At 54.9% G+C, this 15,891-nt stretch overlaps 1 protein-coding gene and 1 long non-coding RNA gene across 5 annotated transcripts in view; one reads left to right on the top strand and one right to left on the bottom strand.

Moving 5' to 3' along the window:
• Positions 1–15,891, top strand: part of SEPTIN9 (septin 9) — a 180,536-nt gene that overhangs the window by 28,019 nt on the left and 136,626 nt on the right. Inside the window, exon 1 of one of the 4 annotated variants that reach the window (XM_027974157.3) lies at positions 2,464–2,884. The exons of the other annotated variants lie outside the window; for them this stretch is intronic. Coding sequence (XP_027829958.1) covers positions 2,860–2,884 — 25 coding nt within the window. The 5' untranslated portion in view covers positions 2,464–2,859. Of the gene's footprint in view, positions 1–2,463; positions 2,885–15,891 lie in introns of those variants that run through there. 4 annotated transcript variants of the gene reach the window in all.
• LOC121820653 (uncharacterized) lies at positions 314–2,433 on the bottom strand. Its single transcript, XR_006061298.2, has 2 exons — positions 1,960–2,433; positions 314–1,378 (listed from the first exon to the last, which is right to left on the bottom strand). It is a non-coding gene; the product is annotated as an uncharacterized LOC121820653 (long non-coding RNA).

The following is a 15,891-nucleotide window of genomic DNA, read 5'->3' as shown; positions in this document are numbered from 1 at the left end:
GGCCATGACTGCGCTCCTCGTCTTGGCCCAGCCATCTACCTGCCACCCCCACCAGCTGGCAAACTCGGGGATATAGTGAAGGACAGAGGAGACCCCATGGACTGGTCTGCCGCCTTGTGGGGGCTTCCTGGCCCTGCTCGCTGCAGTGGGGATTGGAGTCACACAGCCCCCTGTGGACTTAAAAGAGTTTCATTTTAAATCCGTTTTCTGTAGTTCCTAAGTGTAATGAGCATATAGTACATGTATAATCAGAAAAAAACAAAAAGAGTTCAAAATCGGATAAGAGGTGAAGTAAGCACATCAAAAAACCCTCCATGATTCCCACTGTTCTAACTCAGTGGTCGGTGGTTGATTTATTGCAATGCGTTAGGATGAAATATACTCAGCAGGAAGCACTGCACCGGGAGGCATGGCTCTTTTGTCCGTCTGTGGTACTTGTTTGGGTCGCCTGTGACTGCTGTAAATAACAAACTGCCAGTAACTCGGGCTGAAACCGGCAGAAATGTCTTCTCTGACAGTTCTGGAGGCCGGAAGCCTGAAACCCAGGTCTTCGGAAGGCCTGGGTCCCTCCAGAGACTACAGGGGAGGAGCGGTTCTTGTCCCTTCCAGCTTCTGGGGCTGCCGGCCTTTCGTGGCTTGTGGCTGCTTCCCTCTGATTTTCAAGGCCAGCATCTTCACATCTCTGATTGCTCTGTCTGAGCATCCCCTTCTGTGTGTGTGTGTGTGTGTGTTGTGTGAGCTCTCCCTCTGCCCCTTTCTTGAATACATATAATGGCCTTTAGGACCCCCCTCCCCACCAGTGATTCAGAATAGTCTCCCATCTCAAGATCCTTCACTTAATTACACCTGCAATGACTCTTTCTGCTAACAAGTTCCCATGTACAGGTTCAGGGGATTAGGTTATGAGATCTTGGGTGGCGGGGGTCGGGGGGGCATTATTCAGCCTACACGGAGCCCCAAAGCTGCCCGAAACACCTCTCCTCACTGTGCAGGTGGCCGGCTTTGGAGCTGTCCTCCAGACTCTGCTGGGAATTGTGATTTGGTGTCTCCCAGAAGGTGTTGCCCCGCCCCCAACAAGAAAAACGCCCTCGCCGCTTTGTTCTTGCTGTTAGACTCTTGTGACCCCATGGACACACCAGGCTCCTCTGTCCTTCACTGTCTCCCCGAGTTTGCTCAGATTCGTGTCCATTGAGTCGGTGATGCCGTCGAACCGTCTCATCCTGTCACCCTCTTCTCCTTCCCTCGATGCCTTGGAACCTGCATTTGGAGTCCTGCCCTGGGCAGAGAGGGCCATCCGACAGAGAATGGTGTGTGGCCCTCTTCTGCTGACACGTCGCTCGTGTGGCCGTGGGGCAGAGACCTCAAGCTGAGAGGGCACCTGGGGGAGGGGCCGGCAGATAATCAGACTGAGTGCAGCATCTTGCTGTGGGACCCACAGCAAAGCAAAAAAAGGCAGTTTCATCTAAAGAGGGGAGCACTCTTCAAACCCGCCCCGTGAGGCCAGACAGGAGGGCTCATTCGGTGTGGCTGTATGCCCTCCCTTTTCCAAGAGAAGAGGAAACCCTGGAGTTCTTGGTGAAATTGCCCAAGTGTTCAACATTGGCACGGATACAACAATTTCTTTAGGCAGGGTCAGGCAGGCAAACACAGCCTGTTTCTGTGTCCCTTGGGTGGAGGGCTGCCAGTTTGAACCCTTGAAGTGAATGAAACTTAAAGAGCAGAGGAGATGCCCCCAGCCCCAGCGCCCCCCCCCCCACACCAACCCCCAGCCCTCACTCTGACCACGCGCTGCCCTTCCCCACTGCCCCTGAGTTGCCAGGTGAGCAGCCCCCCAGACCCAGCAACAGCTGAGCCCCTAGCCAGGCCAGGCCCCTGTCCCCTCCTCCCAGAGAGGCGCTGAGTCTGGGGAAGCTGTGGTGAGGAACTGCGCGCCCTCCCAGGGGACGGCTGGAGACTCACTGACTCACGAGCCAGGGGTAGGAATCTTCCAGGAAGTCTCCTTCCCGCGCTCCCCTCTCGGCCGGGGTGGGCCGGCCAGCTCCTCTGTCGCCTCCTCTGTCCCAGCAGGCTGACGGGACACCGGGGCATCTGCAGGGGGGCATTTCTCCGGCTCGTCCCCGGCAGGTGTTCCTGAACCTTCCCCGTGGCAGCCAGCCTGGGGCGCGACCACCTCTCCTTCCGGCCAGGCCGGGGGTTGGGGCGCAGGGCCCGCGGAGGCGGAGGGGAGCCCAGGCGGGCAAGCAGGCAGGAACCAGGCTTTGCAAAGGCTCAAACCAGAGGAAATCGCAGCATCGCGGCCCGGGGGGCGGAATGAAAGACTGCGAGTCGCCAGGAATTTGACTCTGTGAGCTGGTTTCCAAGAGGCTAAGTTAAGCTTCTCCAAGTGGATATTAAAAAGGAGCAGCCAGACAAGAAGCCCCGGGCGGAGGGGCTGGAGGGGGTGGAGAGAAGGCGCCGGAAGCCACTCGCCGCCGCACCTCGGGAGCCACCGCACAAAGCCCCCGCCGCCGGTCCTCGGACGGAGGACCCCGGGACTGCGGGAGCCTTTCAAGGTCCACTCTGGCCCGCACTCCGCCTCTTCTTTTCATTTCTCTCCTTCGCTCCCTTTCCCCTCCCCGTTCCGAGAGACAATGCTACTTCAGTTTGGAGCACAAACATATGATCAGCACATGGAAATGTGGTAATTTGGATGCATTCGTGATTGCAACAGATTGAAGAAATTAGACCAGACAAAGAGTGTTTTTGGAGGAGGAGGAGGAGGAGGAGGCAGAAAGAGGGAGGGCGACGGGGTGAGAAAGGGGAGGAAGTCTCTGGAAAGGGGGACGCTGGGACTCCCGCCTGCTGCTAAATATATCCGTAATGATGGAGAGAGACCGGATCACAGGTAGGCAAGAGGCCCTCCTCCCCGCCCCGCGCTGCCCCTTCCCCTTAACTCCAAACTTTCTTTATGCTTCGGGACATAAGCACCCAGGGGTCACTTTGGCTCATTTTTCCGGGCATATTTCTTTTCCTCTCTACTGTCCTGAGGTCCTAGGACATAATGTTCCAAAAGCGAAGCTTCGCTAAGTCTGGCTTTTATTTAAACTCTGCTCTCCCTTCCCTCACTATTTCTCTTTCATTTCCCAACGTGCCACTTTTGCATCTGAAGGCGGCTGTGAATGCTGAGACTGTGGGCGCTGAAGTCCAGGAAAGGATCGGGTGGGGGGGGGGACCCAATTCTGGCTCTGGGGTCCGGTCCGGCGGCACCGGGGCGCCGCTTGTGGTTTGTTTGTCCACCGTGTGGTTTGTTTGTCCACCGCTCGCCAAAGTCTTCAAGGCTGCCTTGGTCTCTTCCCTGAAATAGCATTTTGGTGCCTTCCTGGGAGTTGATTACAGGGCTGGGAGCTCGCAGTGCCCAGACAAGATGTGCAGATGCGTGTGTGTGTGTGTGTGTGTGTGTATGCACACACACCGTGGACAGAACTCCTCCTATTCTGCCGGAAGCTTGGGGGAGTTGACCAAGGTGACCCCCAGTTGCAGGGGTTGGCGTCATCTGGGTGCTGTCCTCACCTTGGCACAGTGAACAGGGAGGAGGGTAGCGATGAGCATCCCTGTCTGGATGGGACGTTTCAGGACAGAGAGACCAGATCTGTGGGCTCTGCTTAGATTCTGGGGTAGAATCACTGATTAGAACATCTGACTGTCATGGAGGGGCAAGGCGTGAGGGCAGATGCCTGGTCCTTGTGTTGGAGGGGGCTTCCAGGTCCCTAGATTGGTACCCGCACTGCACACAGCATGCGTTTTGAGTTACATTTTGAGTTAAAGGGTCAAGTTGGTAGCTCCGCACCGACTGGGCTCAGCCCCATCAGGACTGGGCAAGAACCAACAAGGGGAGAGAAAAGAGGCTGCCCCTCCTAAGTCACCCCGGTTAGAAGCCCCCGTTTCCCAGGTGGACCTCCTGAGATCCTTCTCCCAGGCGTGTGTCCTGGGTCAGCATCTGACGTCATCAGGAGTAATTCCCATTCATTCCCCAGCCTGCTGCTTGCGGCGCACCCCTTGAGCCAGATGCTGGGGTGCACTGTGCAGGCTGAGACATCTTGGGTATCAGCGTCCAGGCTGCAGGTGCTCTGAGCTGGCCCCTGGGTGTCTTCACAGGTGTCATCGGACTGGTCTGTTGTTTGTCACTGCGTGTGTTGTGGGGGGGAGGGGTGGACTCCCCAAGAAGCCATAGGGGAGGAAGGCACAACTCCATAGCTCCTCTGAAGGTGGCCCCTTGCCTGCTGCTCCAGGGGCTGATCAGATCCCAGTGTGGTGTCAGGGTGGATGGGGCACCCACAGGCAGGGGAGCTGCTGATGGGCGGTGGGTGTGCGTGCATATCCATGCCACTGGGCCGGCACCAACGGGCACCGCGACCAACCACGGGAGCTGGGGTGGCCCTGGAGACCGCCAGAAGGCACGGCTGGTGAAACCACATCTCACTTGAGTTTGAGCTCAGTGATGTGGGCCGGCCGGGGTGAACGGGGCGGGAGCCGGGGTTCCCTGCTCTCAGTCTTGGCAGGGGCTGCTGGGTGCAGGACTTGGGAAGATGGTCACTCTGCTGGCCTGGTTGGCAGGGGCCTCCCACCCAGCCTTCACTTTCACGGATGACCAAGCCAAGGCCCAGCTGGGTGACAGACAGGCGGCCAGAGAGCCAGAGCACAAGAGCTGGGAAGGGGTCTCTGGGGAGTCAGAAGTGGTGGCAACGTCTTGGAACCTCCCAGGCTGAGCAAGCTCCAGGAGCTTTTTCAGGAACTGAATAAACAGTCAGCTCTGTGCCTTTATAGCCTCGCCGAGCACCACGCCCTCATGATGAGAAGTGGAAGGGGGGGCCTTCCCCCTGGCTACGCCTGAGGAAAAGTTGGGATTTCCTATGAAATCCTCATTTAGATGCATTTTTATCCAAAGATTGGTGGCTCAGACGGTAAAGCGTCTGCCCGCAATGTGGGAGACCCAGGTTCGATTCCTGGTTGGGAAGATTCCCTGGAGAAGGAAATGGCAATCCACCCCAGCACTCTTGCCTGGAAAATCCCATGGACAGAGGAGCCTGATAGGCTATAGTCCATGGGGTCGCAAAGAGTCGGACATGACTGAGCGACTTCACTTTCACTTTTTCGCTTTCATCCAAAGATACTTATTTCTTTCAAAGCTTGGGTTAGAAACCTGGGTCCAGAAAAGGCAGGTCCCCAAGCTGTCTCCCCCAAGTTCCTCAAATCTGGTCGGACCTTGACCTTGGTCTTTAATTGTAACTCAGAGCTTCAGAGGCCCCCGGGGAACCTAGCTCTACCCTGCTCCTTGCTGGGATCTCGAGCAAGTTGCTCTGCAGCCCTAGGCTCCATTTCCTAATCTGTAAAGTGGGGGAGATGGAGCAGCAGGGGCCCCAGGCCTTGCCCCCCCACCACCAGTGGCCTCTGAGCTGATTCTGGGGGTCCCTGTCTCCTGCGGGGCTGCCACTCACAGCCCCTACCCCTCTTGGACCCCATTAGGCAGTTGAGGTAGCTGCCTCCCTCCCCAGCGGGCATACTGAGTAGGGGTGAGGCTGGAGTCACGATGCCCAGCGTGTGTGGATGGAGGCCTGTCTGGCCAGACGCCCTACCCGCCAATTTCCAGAAGTGGCTGTTCCTGCTCATGGCCCGCTGGGCTGGCATTTAAGGAGGGTCTGGCTGGCTCTTGGCCACTGCCCAGCAGCCGTCCAGGAGGGATTGGTGGGGAAGGGGCTTGGGGCAGGTGGGGGCTGCCTCAGGAGACCCGAAGTCTCCCTGCTCCGTCTCCCGGGAGCACCAACTCCTGCCTAGTTTGGGCCCCGGGGCCCTGGGTCCTCTGCGGCAGCCACGCCATCTCCATCCCCCTTGAGGCTGAGGCTGTGCCCTGGGAAGATGCTGGAGGGCTTGTCAGCAGGCCGTGATGAGTCACCGAGCAGTGACTGGCCGCTGAGACACCGGCCACTCCTTCCAGCCAAGGGTCGGCATTTTTTTCCTTGTTCTGGACTGGCTTTGTGGCTTTTACAAATCAAGCAGTTTTATCTCGTTCCAAGCGCTTGTGTTTCAGCAGGGAGAATCTCCAGGAAGGGAACTTTCCACTGGGGCGGGGTGGGGGTGGGGGCCAGTGACTTAGCTCAGCTGGGCCTCGGGGAGGCTGGGAATGGCCGCGTGGTGAGCTGTCGGCAGAGAATGTAGATGTTTCTCCGCTTGGTCATGGAGGCTGGTCTGGGGGGCGGGGAGGGCCGGGTCACGTTGTCACTGGATGTCTGTCCCAGGCTCACCAGGGAGGACAGAGCTGGTTCTCTAACTTGCTCAAGGGGTCCTGTGTCACGGCCGTGGGGCGGGCAGGGGGCTGGACAGTCCCCCATCATTTGAAGCATGCTTTGGGCCTCACTCTGATGGCCCCTTTTGTCCCTGGGTCCCTGGGCAGTTCATACGCTTGACTCACTGTGGTCATCAGTGTTCTGGACCTGCATTGCCAGAGCTTGATTTTCCTCGTCTCCAGGATGAGAAGCTTGGCCCGAGGCCCGCCTGGTCCTCTTCCTCTTGCAGCTCTGATTGACCTGGGCCTTGGTTTCCTAGGGCTTCCCTGATAGCTCAGATGGTAAAGAATCCGCCTGCAATGCAGGTTACCCCAGTTCAATTCCTAGATCAGAAAGATCTGCTGGAGAAGGGATAGGCTACCCTCTCCAGTATTCTTGGGCTTCACTGGTGGTTCAGCTGGTAAAGAATCTGCAATGCGGGATACCTGGGTTCGATCCCTAGGTTGGGAGGATACCCTGGAGAAGGGAAAGGCAACCCACTCCAGTATCCAGTAGTGGTATCCAGTACCACTTGGTTTCCTAGGGCTGATGTAACCAAGTACCACTGCCTGGGGAGCTTGCAGCGACAGCAATGGGCCCTCTCCCAGCCCTGGAGGCCAGAAGCCCGAAGTCGACGTGTCGGAGGGTTGGCTCCTTCAGGGTGCCCTGCGACAGCATCCTCTCCGTGAGCCTCCTGGCCTCTGGCGGTGGACGGTGCACCTTGGCGTGCTTGGCTGCTGGGTGCTCACTCCAGTCTTTGTCTCTGTTTTCACAGGGCCTTCTTGTGTGTCTCAGGTCTCCCTCTGCTTCTCTCTTATAGGGGCACTCGTTCCTGGATTTAGGGCCCACTCCAGTAATCCATTGAAACTTCCCAGATGGCTTGGTGGTAAAGAATCCGCCTGCCAGTGCAGGAGATGCAAGAGATGCGGGGTTGATCCCTGGGAAAAGGTCATTTCCTTCCTGGAGGAGGGAATGACAACCCGTTCCAGTGTTCTTGCTGGGAAATCCCATGGGCAGAGGAGCCTGGCGGACTGTACTCTGTTGGGCTGCAGAGTCTGATAGGACTGAGAGACTGAGCACGCATATAATCCAGCGTGACCAAAACTCCAGATCCTTATCCTAATGACATCAGCAAGACCCGCTCCACATAGGACCATATCCACAGATTCCAGGCGAACATGAGTTTTGAGGAGGCCACCATTCAACCCACTCCAGTTCTCATGCGTCCTGGATGCACAGGATAATTCCATATCCTAAGATCCCTCGAAGTCCCCGAGTCTGGCCGCAAGCCTTTGCCGTTGGGTCCCCTACCCCAGGTGTGGTGTGGGAAGCCCAGCCCCATGAGAATTCCAGAAGCCTGCCTGCCCCGCTTCCAGGCACCTTCCTGCTGGGAGCTGCTTGTGTCCCCTGCCAGTGGGGTGAGGCCTGGGGCAGGCTCTGGGGACAGAATGGACCTAGGACAGAGTGGATACCTGGGTCAGCTTGCCTGATAAGGTCACCTTCGCCTGGTGCTTTGTAATTTTTTTAAATTTGTGCACCAAATAGGTCTGTCCAAAACCTTTCCTGATCAGAGGATTTATTTCAATGTAAAGTCCTACTGAGGAATGGCACGACCGTCACATTGTTATATAATAAAGAACCGCCTTCAGTAACAGTATAGTGTGAGATTGGGACTGACCCTTTGCGTGTTCACTGTAATCTTTCTGAACTATAAGGACCTTGGGTGCCCAGGGCTCTGGACTCATTTAAAACAAATCGTGGTAAAATGTACATAGCATAAAATGGACCTTTTTAAAAAAGATTTATTATAGTTGGTTTACAATGTTGTATTAGTTTCCGGTGTACAGCAAGGTGAATCAGTTATACATATAGGAAAGGAAAGGAAAGTGAAGTCACTCCAGGGGATCTTCCCGACCCAGGGATCGAACCCAGGTCTCCTGCATTGCAGACAGACGCTTTACTGTCTGAGCCACCAGGGAAGTCCCATACATATAATCTACTCTTTTTTAGACTCTTTTCCCAAATTGGTCATTACAGAGTAATTTTTAAAATAATATTTATTGTAGTTAATTTGGCTGCTCTAAGTCGTAGTCGCAGCATGTGGGACCTTTCGTCTTCATTGCGACATTCGGGATTTTTAGTTACATCATGTGGGATCTAGCTCCCTGACCAGGGATTGAACCTGGGCCCCCTGCATTGGAAGCATGGAGCCTTAGCTGCTGGACCACCAGGGAAATCCCATTACAGAGTATTGAGTAGAGGTCTGGGTGCTACGTTCCCGGTCCTTATTAGTTATCTATTACATGTATATGTGTATATTCAGCCCAGTCTCCCAGTTTATACGTCCCCACCTTTATTCCCCGGGAACCATAGTTTGTTTTCTACATCTGTGACACTGTTTTGTACATAAGTGCATTTACACCTTTTTTTAGGGCTTCCCTGGTGGGTCAGCAGCAAAGAATCTGCTTGCCAATGGAGGAGATGCGAGTTTGACCCTTGGGTCGGGAAGATGCCCTGGAAGAGGAAATGGCAACCCGCTCCAGTATTCTTGCCTGGAAAGTTCCATGGACAGAGGAGCCTGGCGGGCTACAGTCCCTGGGGTCACAAAGAGTCAGACATGATTTAGTGACTAAACAACAACCCTTTTTAAAGATTCCACATGTAAGAGAGACCGTATGATATAAATACACCTTTTAAATGATTTTTAGGTGTGTAATTCAGTGGCATCAAGTGCTTTCACACAGTTGTGCAATCATCCATCCATCTCCAGAACTTTTTCCATCTTCTCAAAGTGAAGTGAAAGTGAAAGTTGCTCAGTCCTGTCTGACTCTTTGCAACCCCAGGGACTATACAGTCCATGGAATTCTCCAGGCCAGAATACTGGAGTGGGTAGCCTTTCCCTTCTCCAGGGGATCTTCCCAACCCAGGGATCGAACCCATGTCTCCCGCATTGCGGGCAGATTCTTTACCAGCTGAGCCATAGGGAAGCCCAAGAATACTGGAATGGGTAGCCTATCCCTTCTCCAGGGCCTCTTCCTGACCCAGGATTTGAACCGGGGTTTCCTGCATTGCAGGTGGATTCTTTACCAACTGAGCTATCAGGGAAGCCCCTGTCTTCTCAAAGTGAAGCTCTATTAAACACTACTTCCTCATTCCCCCGTCCTCCCTGACCCTGCCCAACACCCTTCTGCTTTCTGTCTGTGTGAATTTGACTGTTTCAGGTTCCTTATGTAAATGGAATCATTCAGTATTTGTCTTTTTGTGACTGGCTTATTTAATTTAATAATTTCAAAGTTCCTGTCTGTTGTAGCAGGTGTCAGAGTCCCCTCCTGTTTAAAGCAGAATAATATTCCATTGTAGACTGTATTTTGTTTATCCATGGTCTATCAAGAATCACCTTTTGGCTCTTATGAAAAGTGCTGCCATAAATCTGGGTGTATAGGTATTTGCTTAGGTCCTTGCTTTCAGATTTTTCTGGGTACACACACCCAGGAGAATTACTGGATCGCATGGAGAAAGTAAGTGAAAGTGTTAGTTGCTCAGTCATGTCCTTGCATTCCCGTGGACTGCAGCCCACAAGGCTCCTCTGTCCATGGATTCTCCAGGTGTGAACACTGGAGTGGGTTGCCATGCCTTCCTCCAGGGGATCTTCCCAACCCAGGGATTGAACGCAGGTCTTCTGCATTACAGGTGGATTCTTTACCATCTGAGCCACCAATCGCGTGGTAGTTCTATGTTTAATTTTGGGAGGAACTTCCAGACTGCTTTTTACCACAGCTGTATCATTCTACATTCCCACCAACAGTGTACATGGGTTCCAATGTCTCCACATCCTCCCCAACACATGTTATTTTCTGTTATGGTTTTAAACAACAGCCAGTCTATTAAGTGTGAGGGGGCACCTCATTGCAGTTTTGATTTGCATTTCCCTAATGATCAGCGATGTTGAGCATCTTCCCATGTACCTGTTGGCATCTGTATGTCTTCTTCGGAAAAATGTCTATTGAGGCCCTTTGTCAGTTTTTTAATTGGGTTGTTTTTTTGTGTGTGTGTGTGATTGAGTTGTAGAAGTTTTGTTTTTTCTGGCCTCACTGTGTGTCATGTGGGATCCCAGATCCTCCCCACCAGGGATTGAACCTGAACCCCCTGCAGTGTAAGCCCAGAGTTTTAACCACTGGACCGATAAGAAAGTCCTAGTGGGTTTTTTAAAAAATATTCTGGGTATTAATTCCTCATCAGACCTAGGATTTGTAAATACTTTCTTCCATTCTGTGTGTTGCCTTTTCACTCTGTTGATCGGCTCCTTTGGTGCTTAAAAGTTTCGCATTTTGTGTGTCTGTTCTTGGCTGCACTTGGTCTTCCCTGCTGCCCACAGGCTGTCTCTAGTTCCCGCCAGCGGGGGCTACGCTCCGTAGCGGTGTGCGGGCTTCTCATTGTGGTGGCTTCTCACGGGCTTAGATGTTCCGAGGCACTGGGGGATCTTAGTTTCCAGACCAGGGATGGAACCTGTGTCCCCTGCATTGACAGGTAGATTCTTAATCACTGAACCACCAGGGATTCCCCCCCTCCAATTTTTAATTTTGATGAAGCTCAGTTTATTAATTTTTTCTTTTAATGTTCATGCTTTTGGTGTCATACCCAATGTCACAAAGCTTTCCCTCTGTGTTTTCCCCCGTGAGAGTTTTATAGTTTTAGCGCTTGTATTTAGGCCTTTGCTCTATTTTGAGTTCATTTTTGTGCATGTTGTGCGGTAAGGCTCCAAGTTCATGTCCTGGGTTCTTGATTCACTACTTTTTTGTTTTTTTTTTTCCACCTCTCGGACCCAAGTTGACTGCACTGGGTGGCAAGAAGTGGGGGAGATTCTGGGTTGGGTCTGGCCTTGACCGTCCCCTTTCAGGCCAGCCAGGGAGCCTCCGCTCTGGTCCAGACGTGGCTGGACGTGGGCTCTGCCCCCCATCAGGCGGGCCTTCCGTTCTCGGTAGTCTCACTGCTCAACTTGCACGGGAGACTGGCTGGGTCCGTGTCTGTTCTGTCCCCATGCTTAGTCTCAGAAGCCTCCTCCAGCCCTGTTCCTCTTTGCTTCTGCGATCCTGGCCTCACGTCTGCTCAGAGCTGGTCATCCCCGTTGTCTCCCTTCCCATCTGCGTACAAATCTCTGAATGGAAGCCACCACCGAAAGCGCTTTGCCCAAAGTCCCGCGGACCGTAGTCCTGCCGCCACTGCTCTCCTGTGGATTCTGCAGTGGTGGATTCCGCTCCCCTTGGGCTGGGCGTAGGGTGGGGATGGGACACAGTGGAGAAACTAGGGAGGTTTCCTCTAACCAGTGGCCTTGCTGGAACTCAGGACAGTTAGCAATGCAGGTCTCAGCTCCTGGAGACCCCCGCTGCCTTCGGGCTTGGGACCTGCCTTAGGCCTTCCGATGCGCCCTCCTTTTTTCCTTTCTTTCTTCTCTGTTTTTCTTTTTTTAACAAGCGAGGAAATTCTGACTTCAGCAAGCTGAATAAACAAAGCAACACACCCCTTGGAATTAGCAAAGAAGCGCTGGCTCTGAAAGTTTACTATGAAAACTTGAAAATGCTTTTGGAGGGCTCGCTGGTGGCTCAGACAGTAAAGAAAATGCTCTGGGGCTGGGTTGTCTGTCGGTGTGAAGAGCCGCCTGACTCCAGATGGCAGCAACCTGCACCCCAGCACCTGTTCCTCCCATGGTCCTGGTTCTCCCTCTTGCCAGCACGAGTGACCAATCAGTGACCTCTGTCTGTTCATCTCAGGTCATGACCTTTGAGTTCATCTCAGGTCATGACACCTCCAGATTCCTGTTTGCAGGATAACTGTTGACAGCAGTCGTCCCAATTAGCCAGCAGATCTTTCTGGAGCTCCTACTAGGTTCAGGCATCTCCTAGGTACTTGGCCTAAAGTAAGGGTTAAGGGACAGCCAGTCCCTTGCTCCTTTGGGACTGGTCATCTGAAATTGCTGTCAGGCAGCTAACCAGTAAACACACCAATTTTTGACTTGAGACGGAAAAGCAAAGAACCGGTGATGTGATGTGATTGTTACTAGGTGCGTGTGTGTGTATGTGTGTATTTGTGTGTATTAATGGACACCTGCCTTGAGAGGGTGACACTGAGCTGAAATGAACATGTCCAGAAGGACCTGACCAGGCCGGGATCCTGAGGAAGGACATTCAGGCAAAGGAAATAGCAGATGCAAAGGCCCCGAGGTTAGAACATCGTGGAGGTGCCAGTGGCTGGGCTGTGTTTGGAAGAGGCAGGCAAGTCTGAGTCCAGCAAGATGGACTCAGGTCAGGCCTGGCCTCGGAGGCCCTGGTGGTGGTGGTGTTTTTTTCCTGTGATGTGATTGGTGCCACTTGGAGGAAGCGACAGGACCCGTGTGCCCTGTGCCTGCCAGGCAGGGAGGAGAAGCCGGGGAGCTCTGAGGGGTGGCCGTGACTGTCGCTCTGGCAGTTGCAGGGGGGGCCCTCTGATTACTGGGTGGACCTTGGTGGTTGGAGAGGCCACTGGGCACACTGACGTGGGGGCCAGCCCTGCCCCGCCCTGCCCCGCCACTGCTTGTCTTTAGGATGGAGTGCTTGCGGTCTCTGAGCGCAGAGGCTGTGGTTTGCTGGATGCTTGGCTGAGCGGGCAGGGGTGGCCTGAGGCCTGGGTTCTGAGCCTCTGTGCCTGCCCATGCCCCCGGTGGGGTGGTGGCCCTGTGTGCCCAGTGTGTCTGAGGACACCATCCCGTCCCACCGGCCCCCTTGAAGCCTCTGAGCTTTCTCTCAACTCTGGGCTTCTGACTCCGGGGGAGGCACAGGAATATAGAATGTTCTCCACCGGCCCTCAGAGCTGGGGTGAGTCAGAGCCTCCTGTGATGGAGCGGTAGCCAAGGCCCCAGGGATCTGGCTTGGTCCCTGGGGGAGGCGGGCAGGAGAGGAGAGATGGCCTGGCAGGCGGAGTTGGGGGGGCACTGAGGAGCTGGCGTGACCTTGGGCTGCGGCCTGGCCCCCTCCTACTCTGTCCCAGCTGCTGGTCCCACTGGGACCCCCACGTGCCACCTCCCTTCACCACCTCTGCATCCCTTCTCTCCCCTCTGAGGCCGACCCTCTTCTCTGGTCCAGAATGGGTCTCCCGGCTACTCTCCCATCCCTCTGCTTCTTTTCCTTCAGACCCTCCACCGCTCCCCCAGGGTCCACCGTGTCCCCTCTGTATCCCATGTCACCCAGAGAGGCAGGTGCTGGGAACCGGGGGTCGCTGGTGCTGTATGTGTGCCAAGCACCTTCCTCTCCTGCTCCGGGCACCCCCTCGAGCCCGCACAGAGCTCGTCCGCACAGAGCTGGCTGCGTCCCGCATCCAGAGCTAGTGCGGCAGGAAGAAGCCACCCGGGGAGCCCAGGCACCCAGCCTGCTCTACTGGGTGCTCTGCTGGGCACGGCCCCCAGGGCTTGTGTGTCAGGGAGGAGGTGGGTCCGGGGAGATGTGACCGTGATGTGGCTCGTGGGTCAGGGCACCGACCCCCTCTCCTGCTGGTGTGGCCTGAGCTGCTGCTCTCCCAGCTTCTGTTTCTGGGGCACCTTGGAGTTGACCTTCCTGCAGCCTGTCGTGGGTTTTCCCTCTGTCCTTTCCTAACACTGTTGCTGCTCACCTGGAGAGAGCCAGGTGGGGACAAAGGAGATCAAAGAGCCCCTCTGATAGGATACCCCGCTCCCCTCAAGAGCCTCACTTGCTACTGTGACAGCAAGACTCCTGACCACCCCCAGGGCACCTATGGGGGGTGGCACGGTGTGACCGTCGAGCACGGGGCTCACTGCATGACCCGAGGCCTCCCTTCCTGTGGCTTAGCTCAGGCGCATGTCTCTCTCTGGTCCTTTTGCCCCTGATGCACCTCAGTCTGGACTTTGCCCCCCCCGCCATCCATCCAGCCCAGCCCTAGCTGTCTTGTCCCTCCAGCGGGCTCAGGTGCTTCTCCAGGTGGCTTATTCCATACAAGGATGCAGGGCACTCAGGCATGCCCACCCTGGGAGATGTCAATGTATTGTTATCTGATAATAACTAAAGAACTACATCTTTAAAAATAATGTGAGTCGCTCAGTCGTGTCCTGCTCCTTGTGACCCCATGGACTGTAGCCCGCCAGGCTCCTCTGTGCATGGGATTCTCCAGGCAAGAAAACTGGAGTGGTTTGCCATGCCCTTCTCCAGGGGATCTTCCCGACCCAGGGATCGAACACACGTCTCTTACATCTCCTGCGTTGGCAGAGTCTTAGCCACTGGACCACCAGGCAAGTCCCAAGAACTATGTCTTTAGAATGACTGTTTTCAGTGTTTTTCCAACTTCAACGGTCTTTAGAGTGTCCTAATCCTGCGCCTGGTGGGCTACAGTCCACGGGGTCCCAAAGAGTTAGGCAGGACTGAGAACTCACGCATGCGTCTTTGACTTCATGGAGGTGCAGTGTGTTATTGTACGAAAAGCATAAGGTCTGGCTGAGATGAAGAGTCCTCTCCCATTACACCTTATTTGTGTGGATCCTTTGAAAATGACTTCAGCTCTCAGTGCCTCGGGTTCTTTTTTGAAAACTGCCTGCAGTGCAGGAGACCACCTGCAATGTAGGAGACCCAGGCTTGATCCCTGGGTTGGGAAGAACCCCTGGAGAAGGAAATGGCAACCTACTCCAGTATTCTTCCGTGGGAAGTCCTATGAACAGAGGAGCCTGGTGGGCTATAGCCCATGGGGTCTCAAGAGTTAGACACAATGCAGTAACCACCATCACTCCTGATGTGGCCTGTGTCCAAGGCAGAGGGAAGGGGTTGGGGTTGAAAGCAGGCTGGGGACTTGTTCATCACCTTGAGAGGGTGGTCTTGGGCTGTGCCTTTGTGACGTGTGTTGGGGGTGGGCATACCTCCAGGACCTCCCTGTAGCGCCCGCCTCCCCCCAGCCTGTAGAGAGCAGCTAGGAGGGGAAGGGGAGCGCACACCCCCTCAGGAGCTGTGGACCGAGGGGCCCAGGTTCTGGAGGAATGCATCGTCTATGCATCTCACCCCAGATTTACCACAATGAGGGCCTGGGAGGGAACCCTGGGAGGGAGCGAGGGGACCGCTGTGAAACCGGACCCACAAAGGGGCAGGAATTCAGGTGCAGGCAGCCTTTCCTCCAGGAGGTGGCGGTGCAGGCTCTCAAGAGCCCAGCTCCTGTTGGGTTTTCATTTTCATGAAATTTGTGGGAAGAGGCTGCCCTAGTGGGGCTTCCCAGGTGGCGCTAGTGGTAAAGCACCCGTTTGCCAAGGCAGGAGACCTAAGAGACGCGGGTTCCATCCCTGGGTCGGGAAGATCCCCTGGAGGAGGGCATGGCAACCGACTCCAGTATTCTTACCTGGAGAATCCCATGGACAGAGGAGCCTGTAGTCCAAAGGGTCTCAGAGTCGGACACGACTGAAGCGACTTGACATGTACGGACACACACATGAACACTGCCTTGGTGTTATTTCCACTCACTTGGGAAATACTGTGAGGCTGGCACCTGCCTTGGCACCGGGGCTGGAACACTGCAGATCTCACAGAAGGAGGTCCTAAACCCATACCAGACAAGGGAGGTCTGAGAGCTC

This window comes from Ovis aries, chromosome 11 (assembly GCF_016772045.2).
Source record: "Ovis aries strain OAR_USU_Benz2616 breed Rambouillet chromosome 11, ARS-UI_Ramb_v3.0, whole genome shotgun sequence".
Lineage (NCBI taxonomy): Eukaryota > Metazoa > Chordata > Mammalia > Artiodactyla > Bovidae > Ovis > Ovis aries.
Note: the sequence above shows the minus strand (reverse complement) of the source record. Positions and strands in the feature narration are given on the sequence as shown.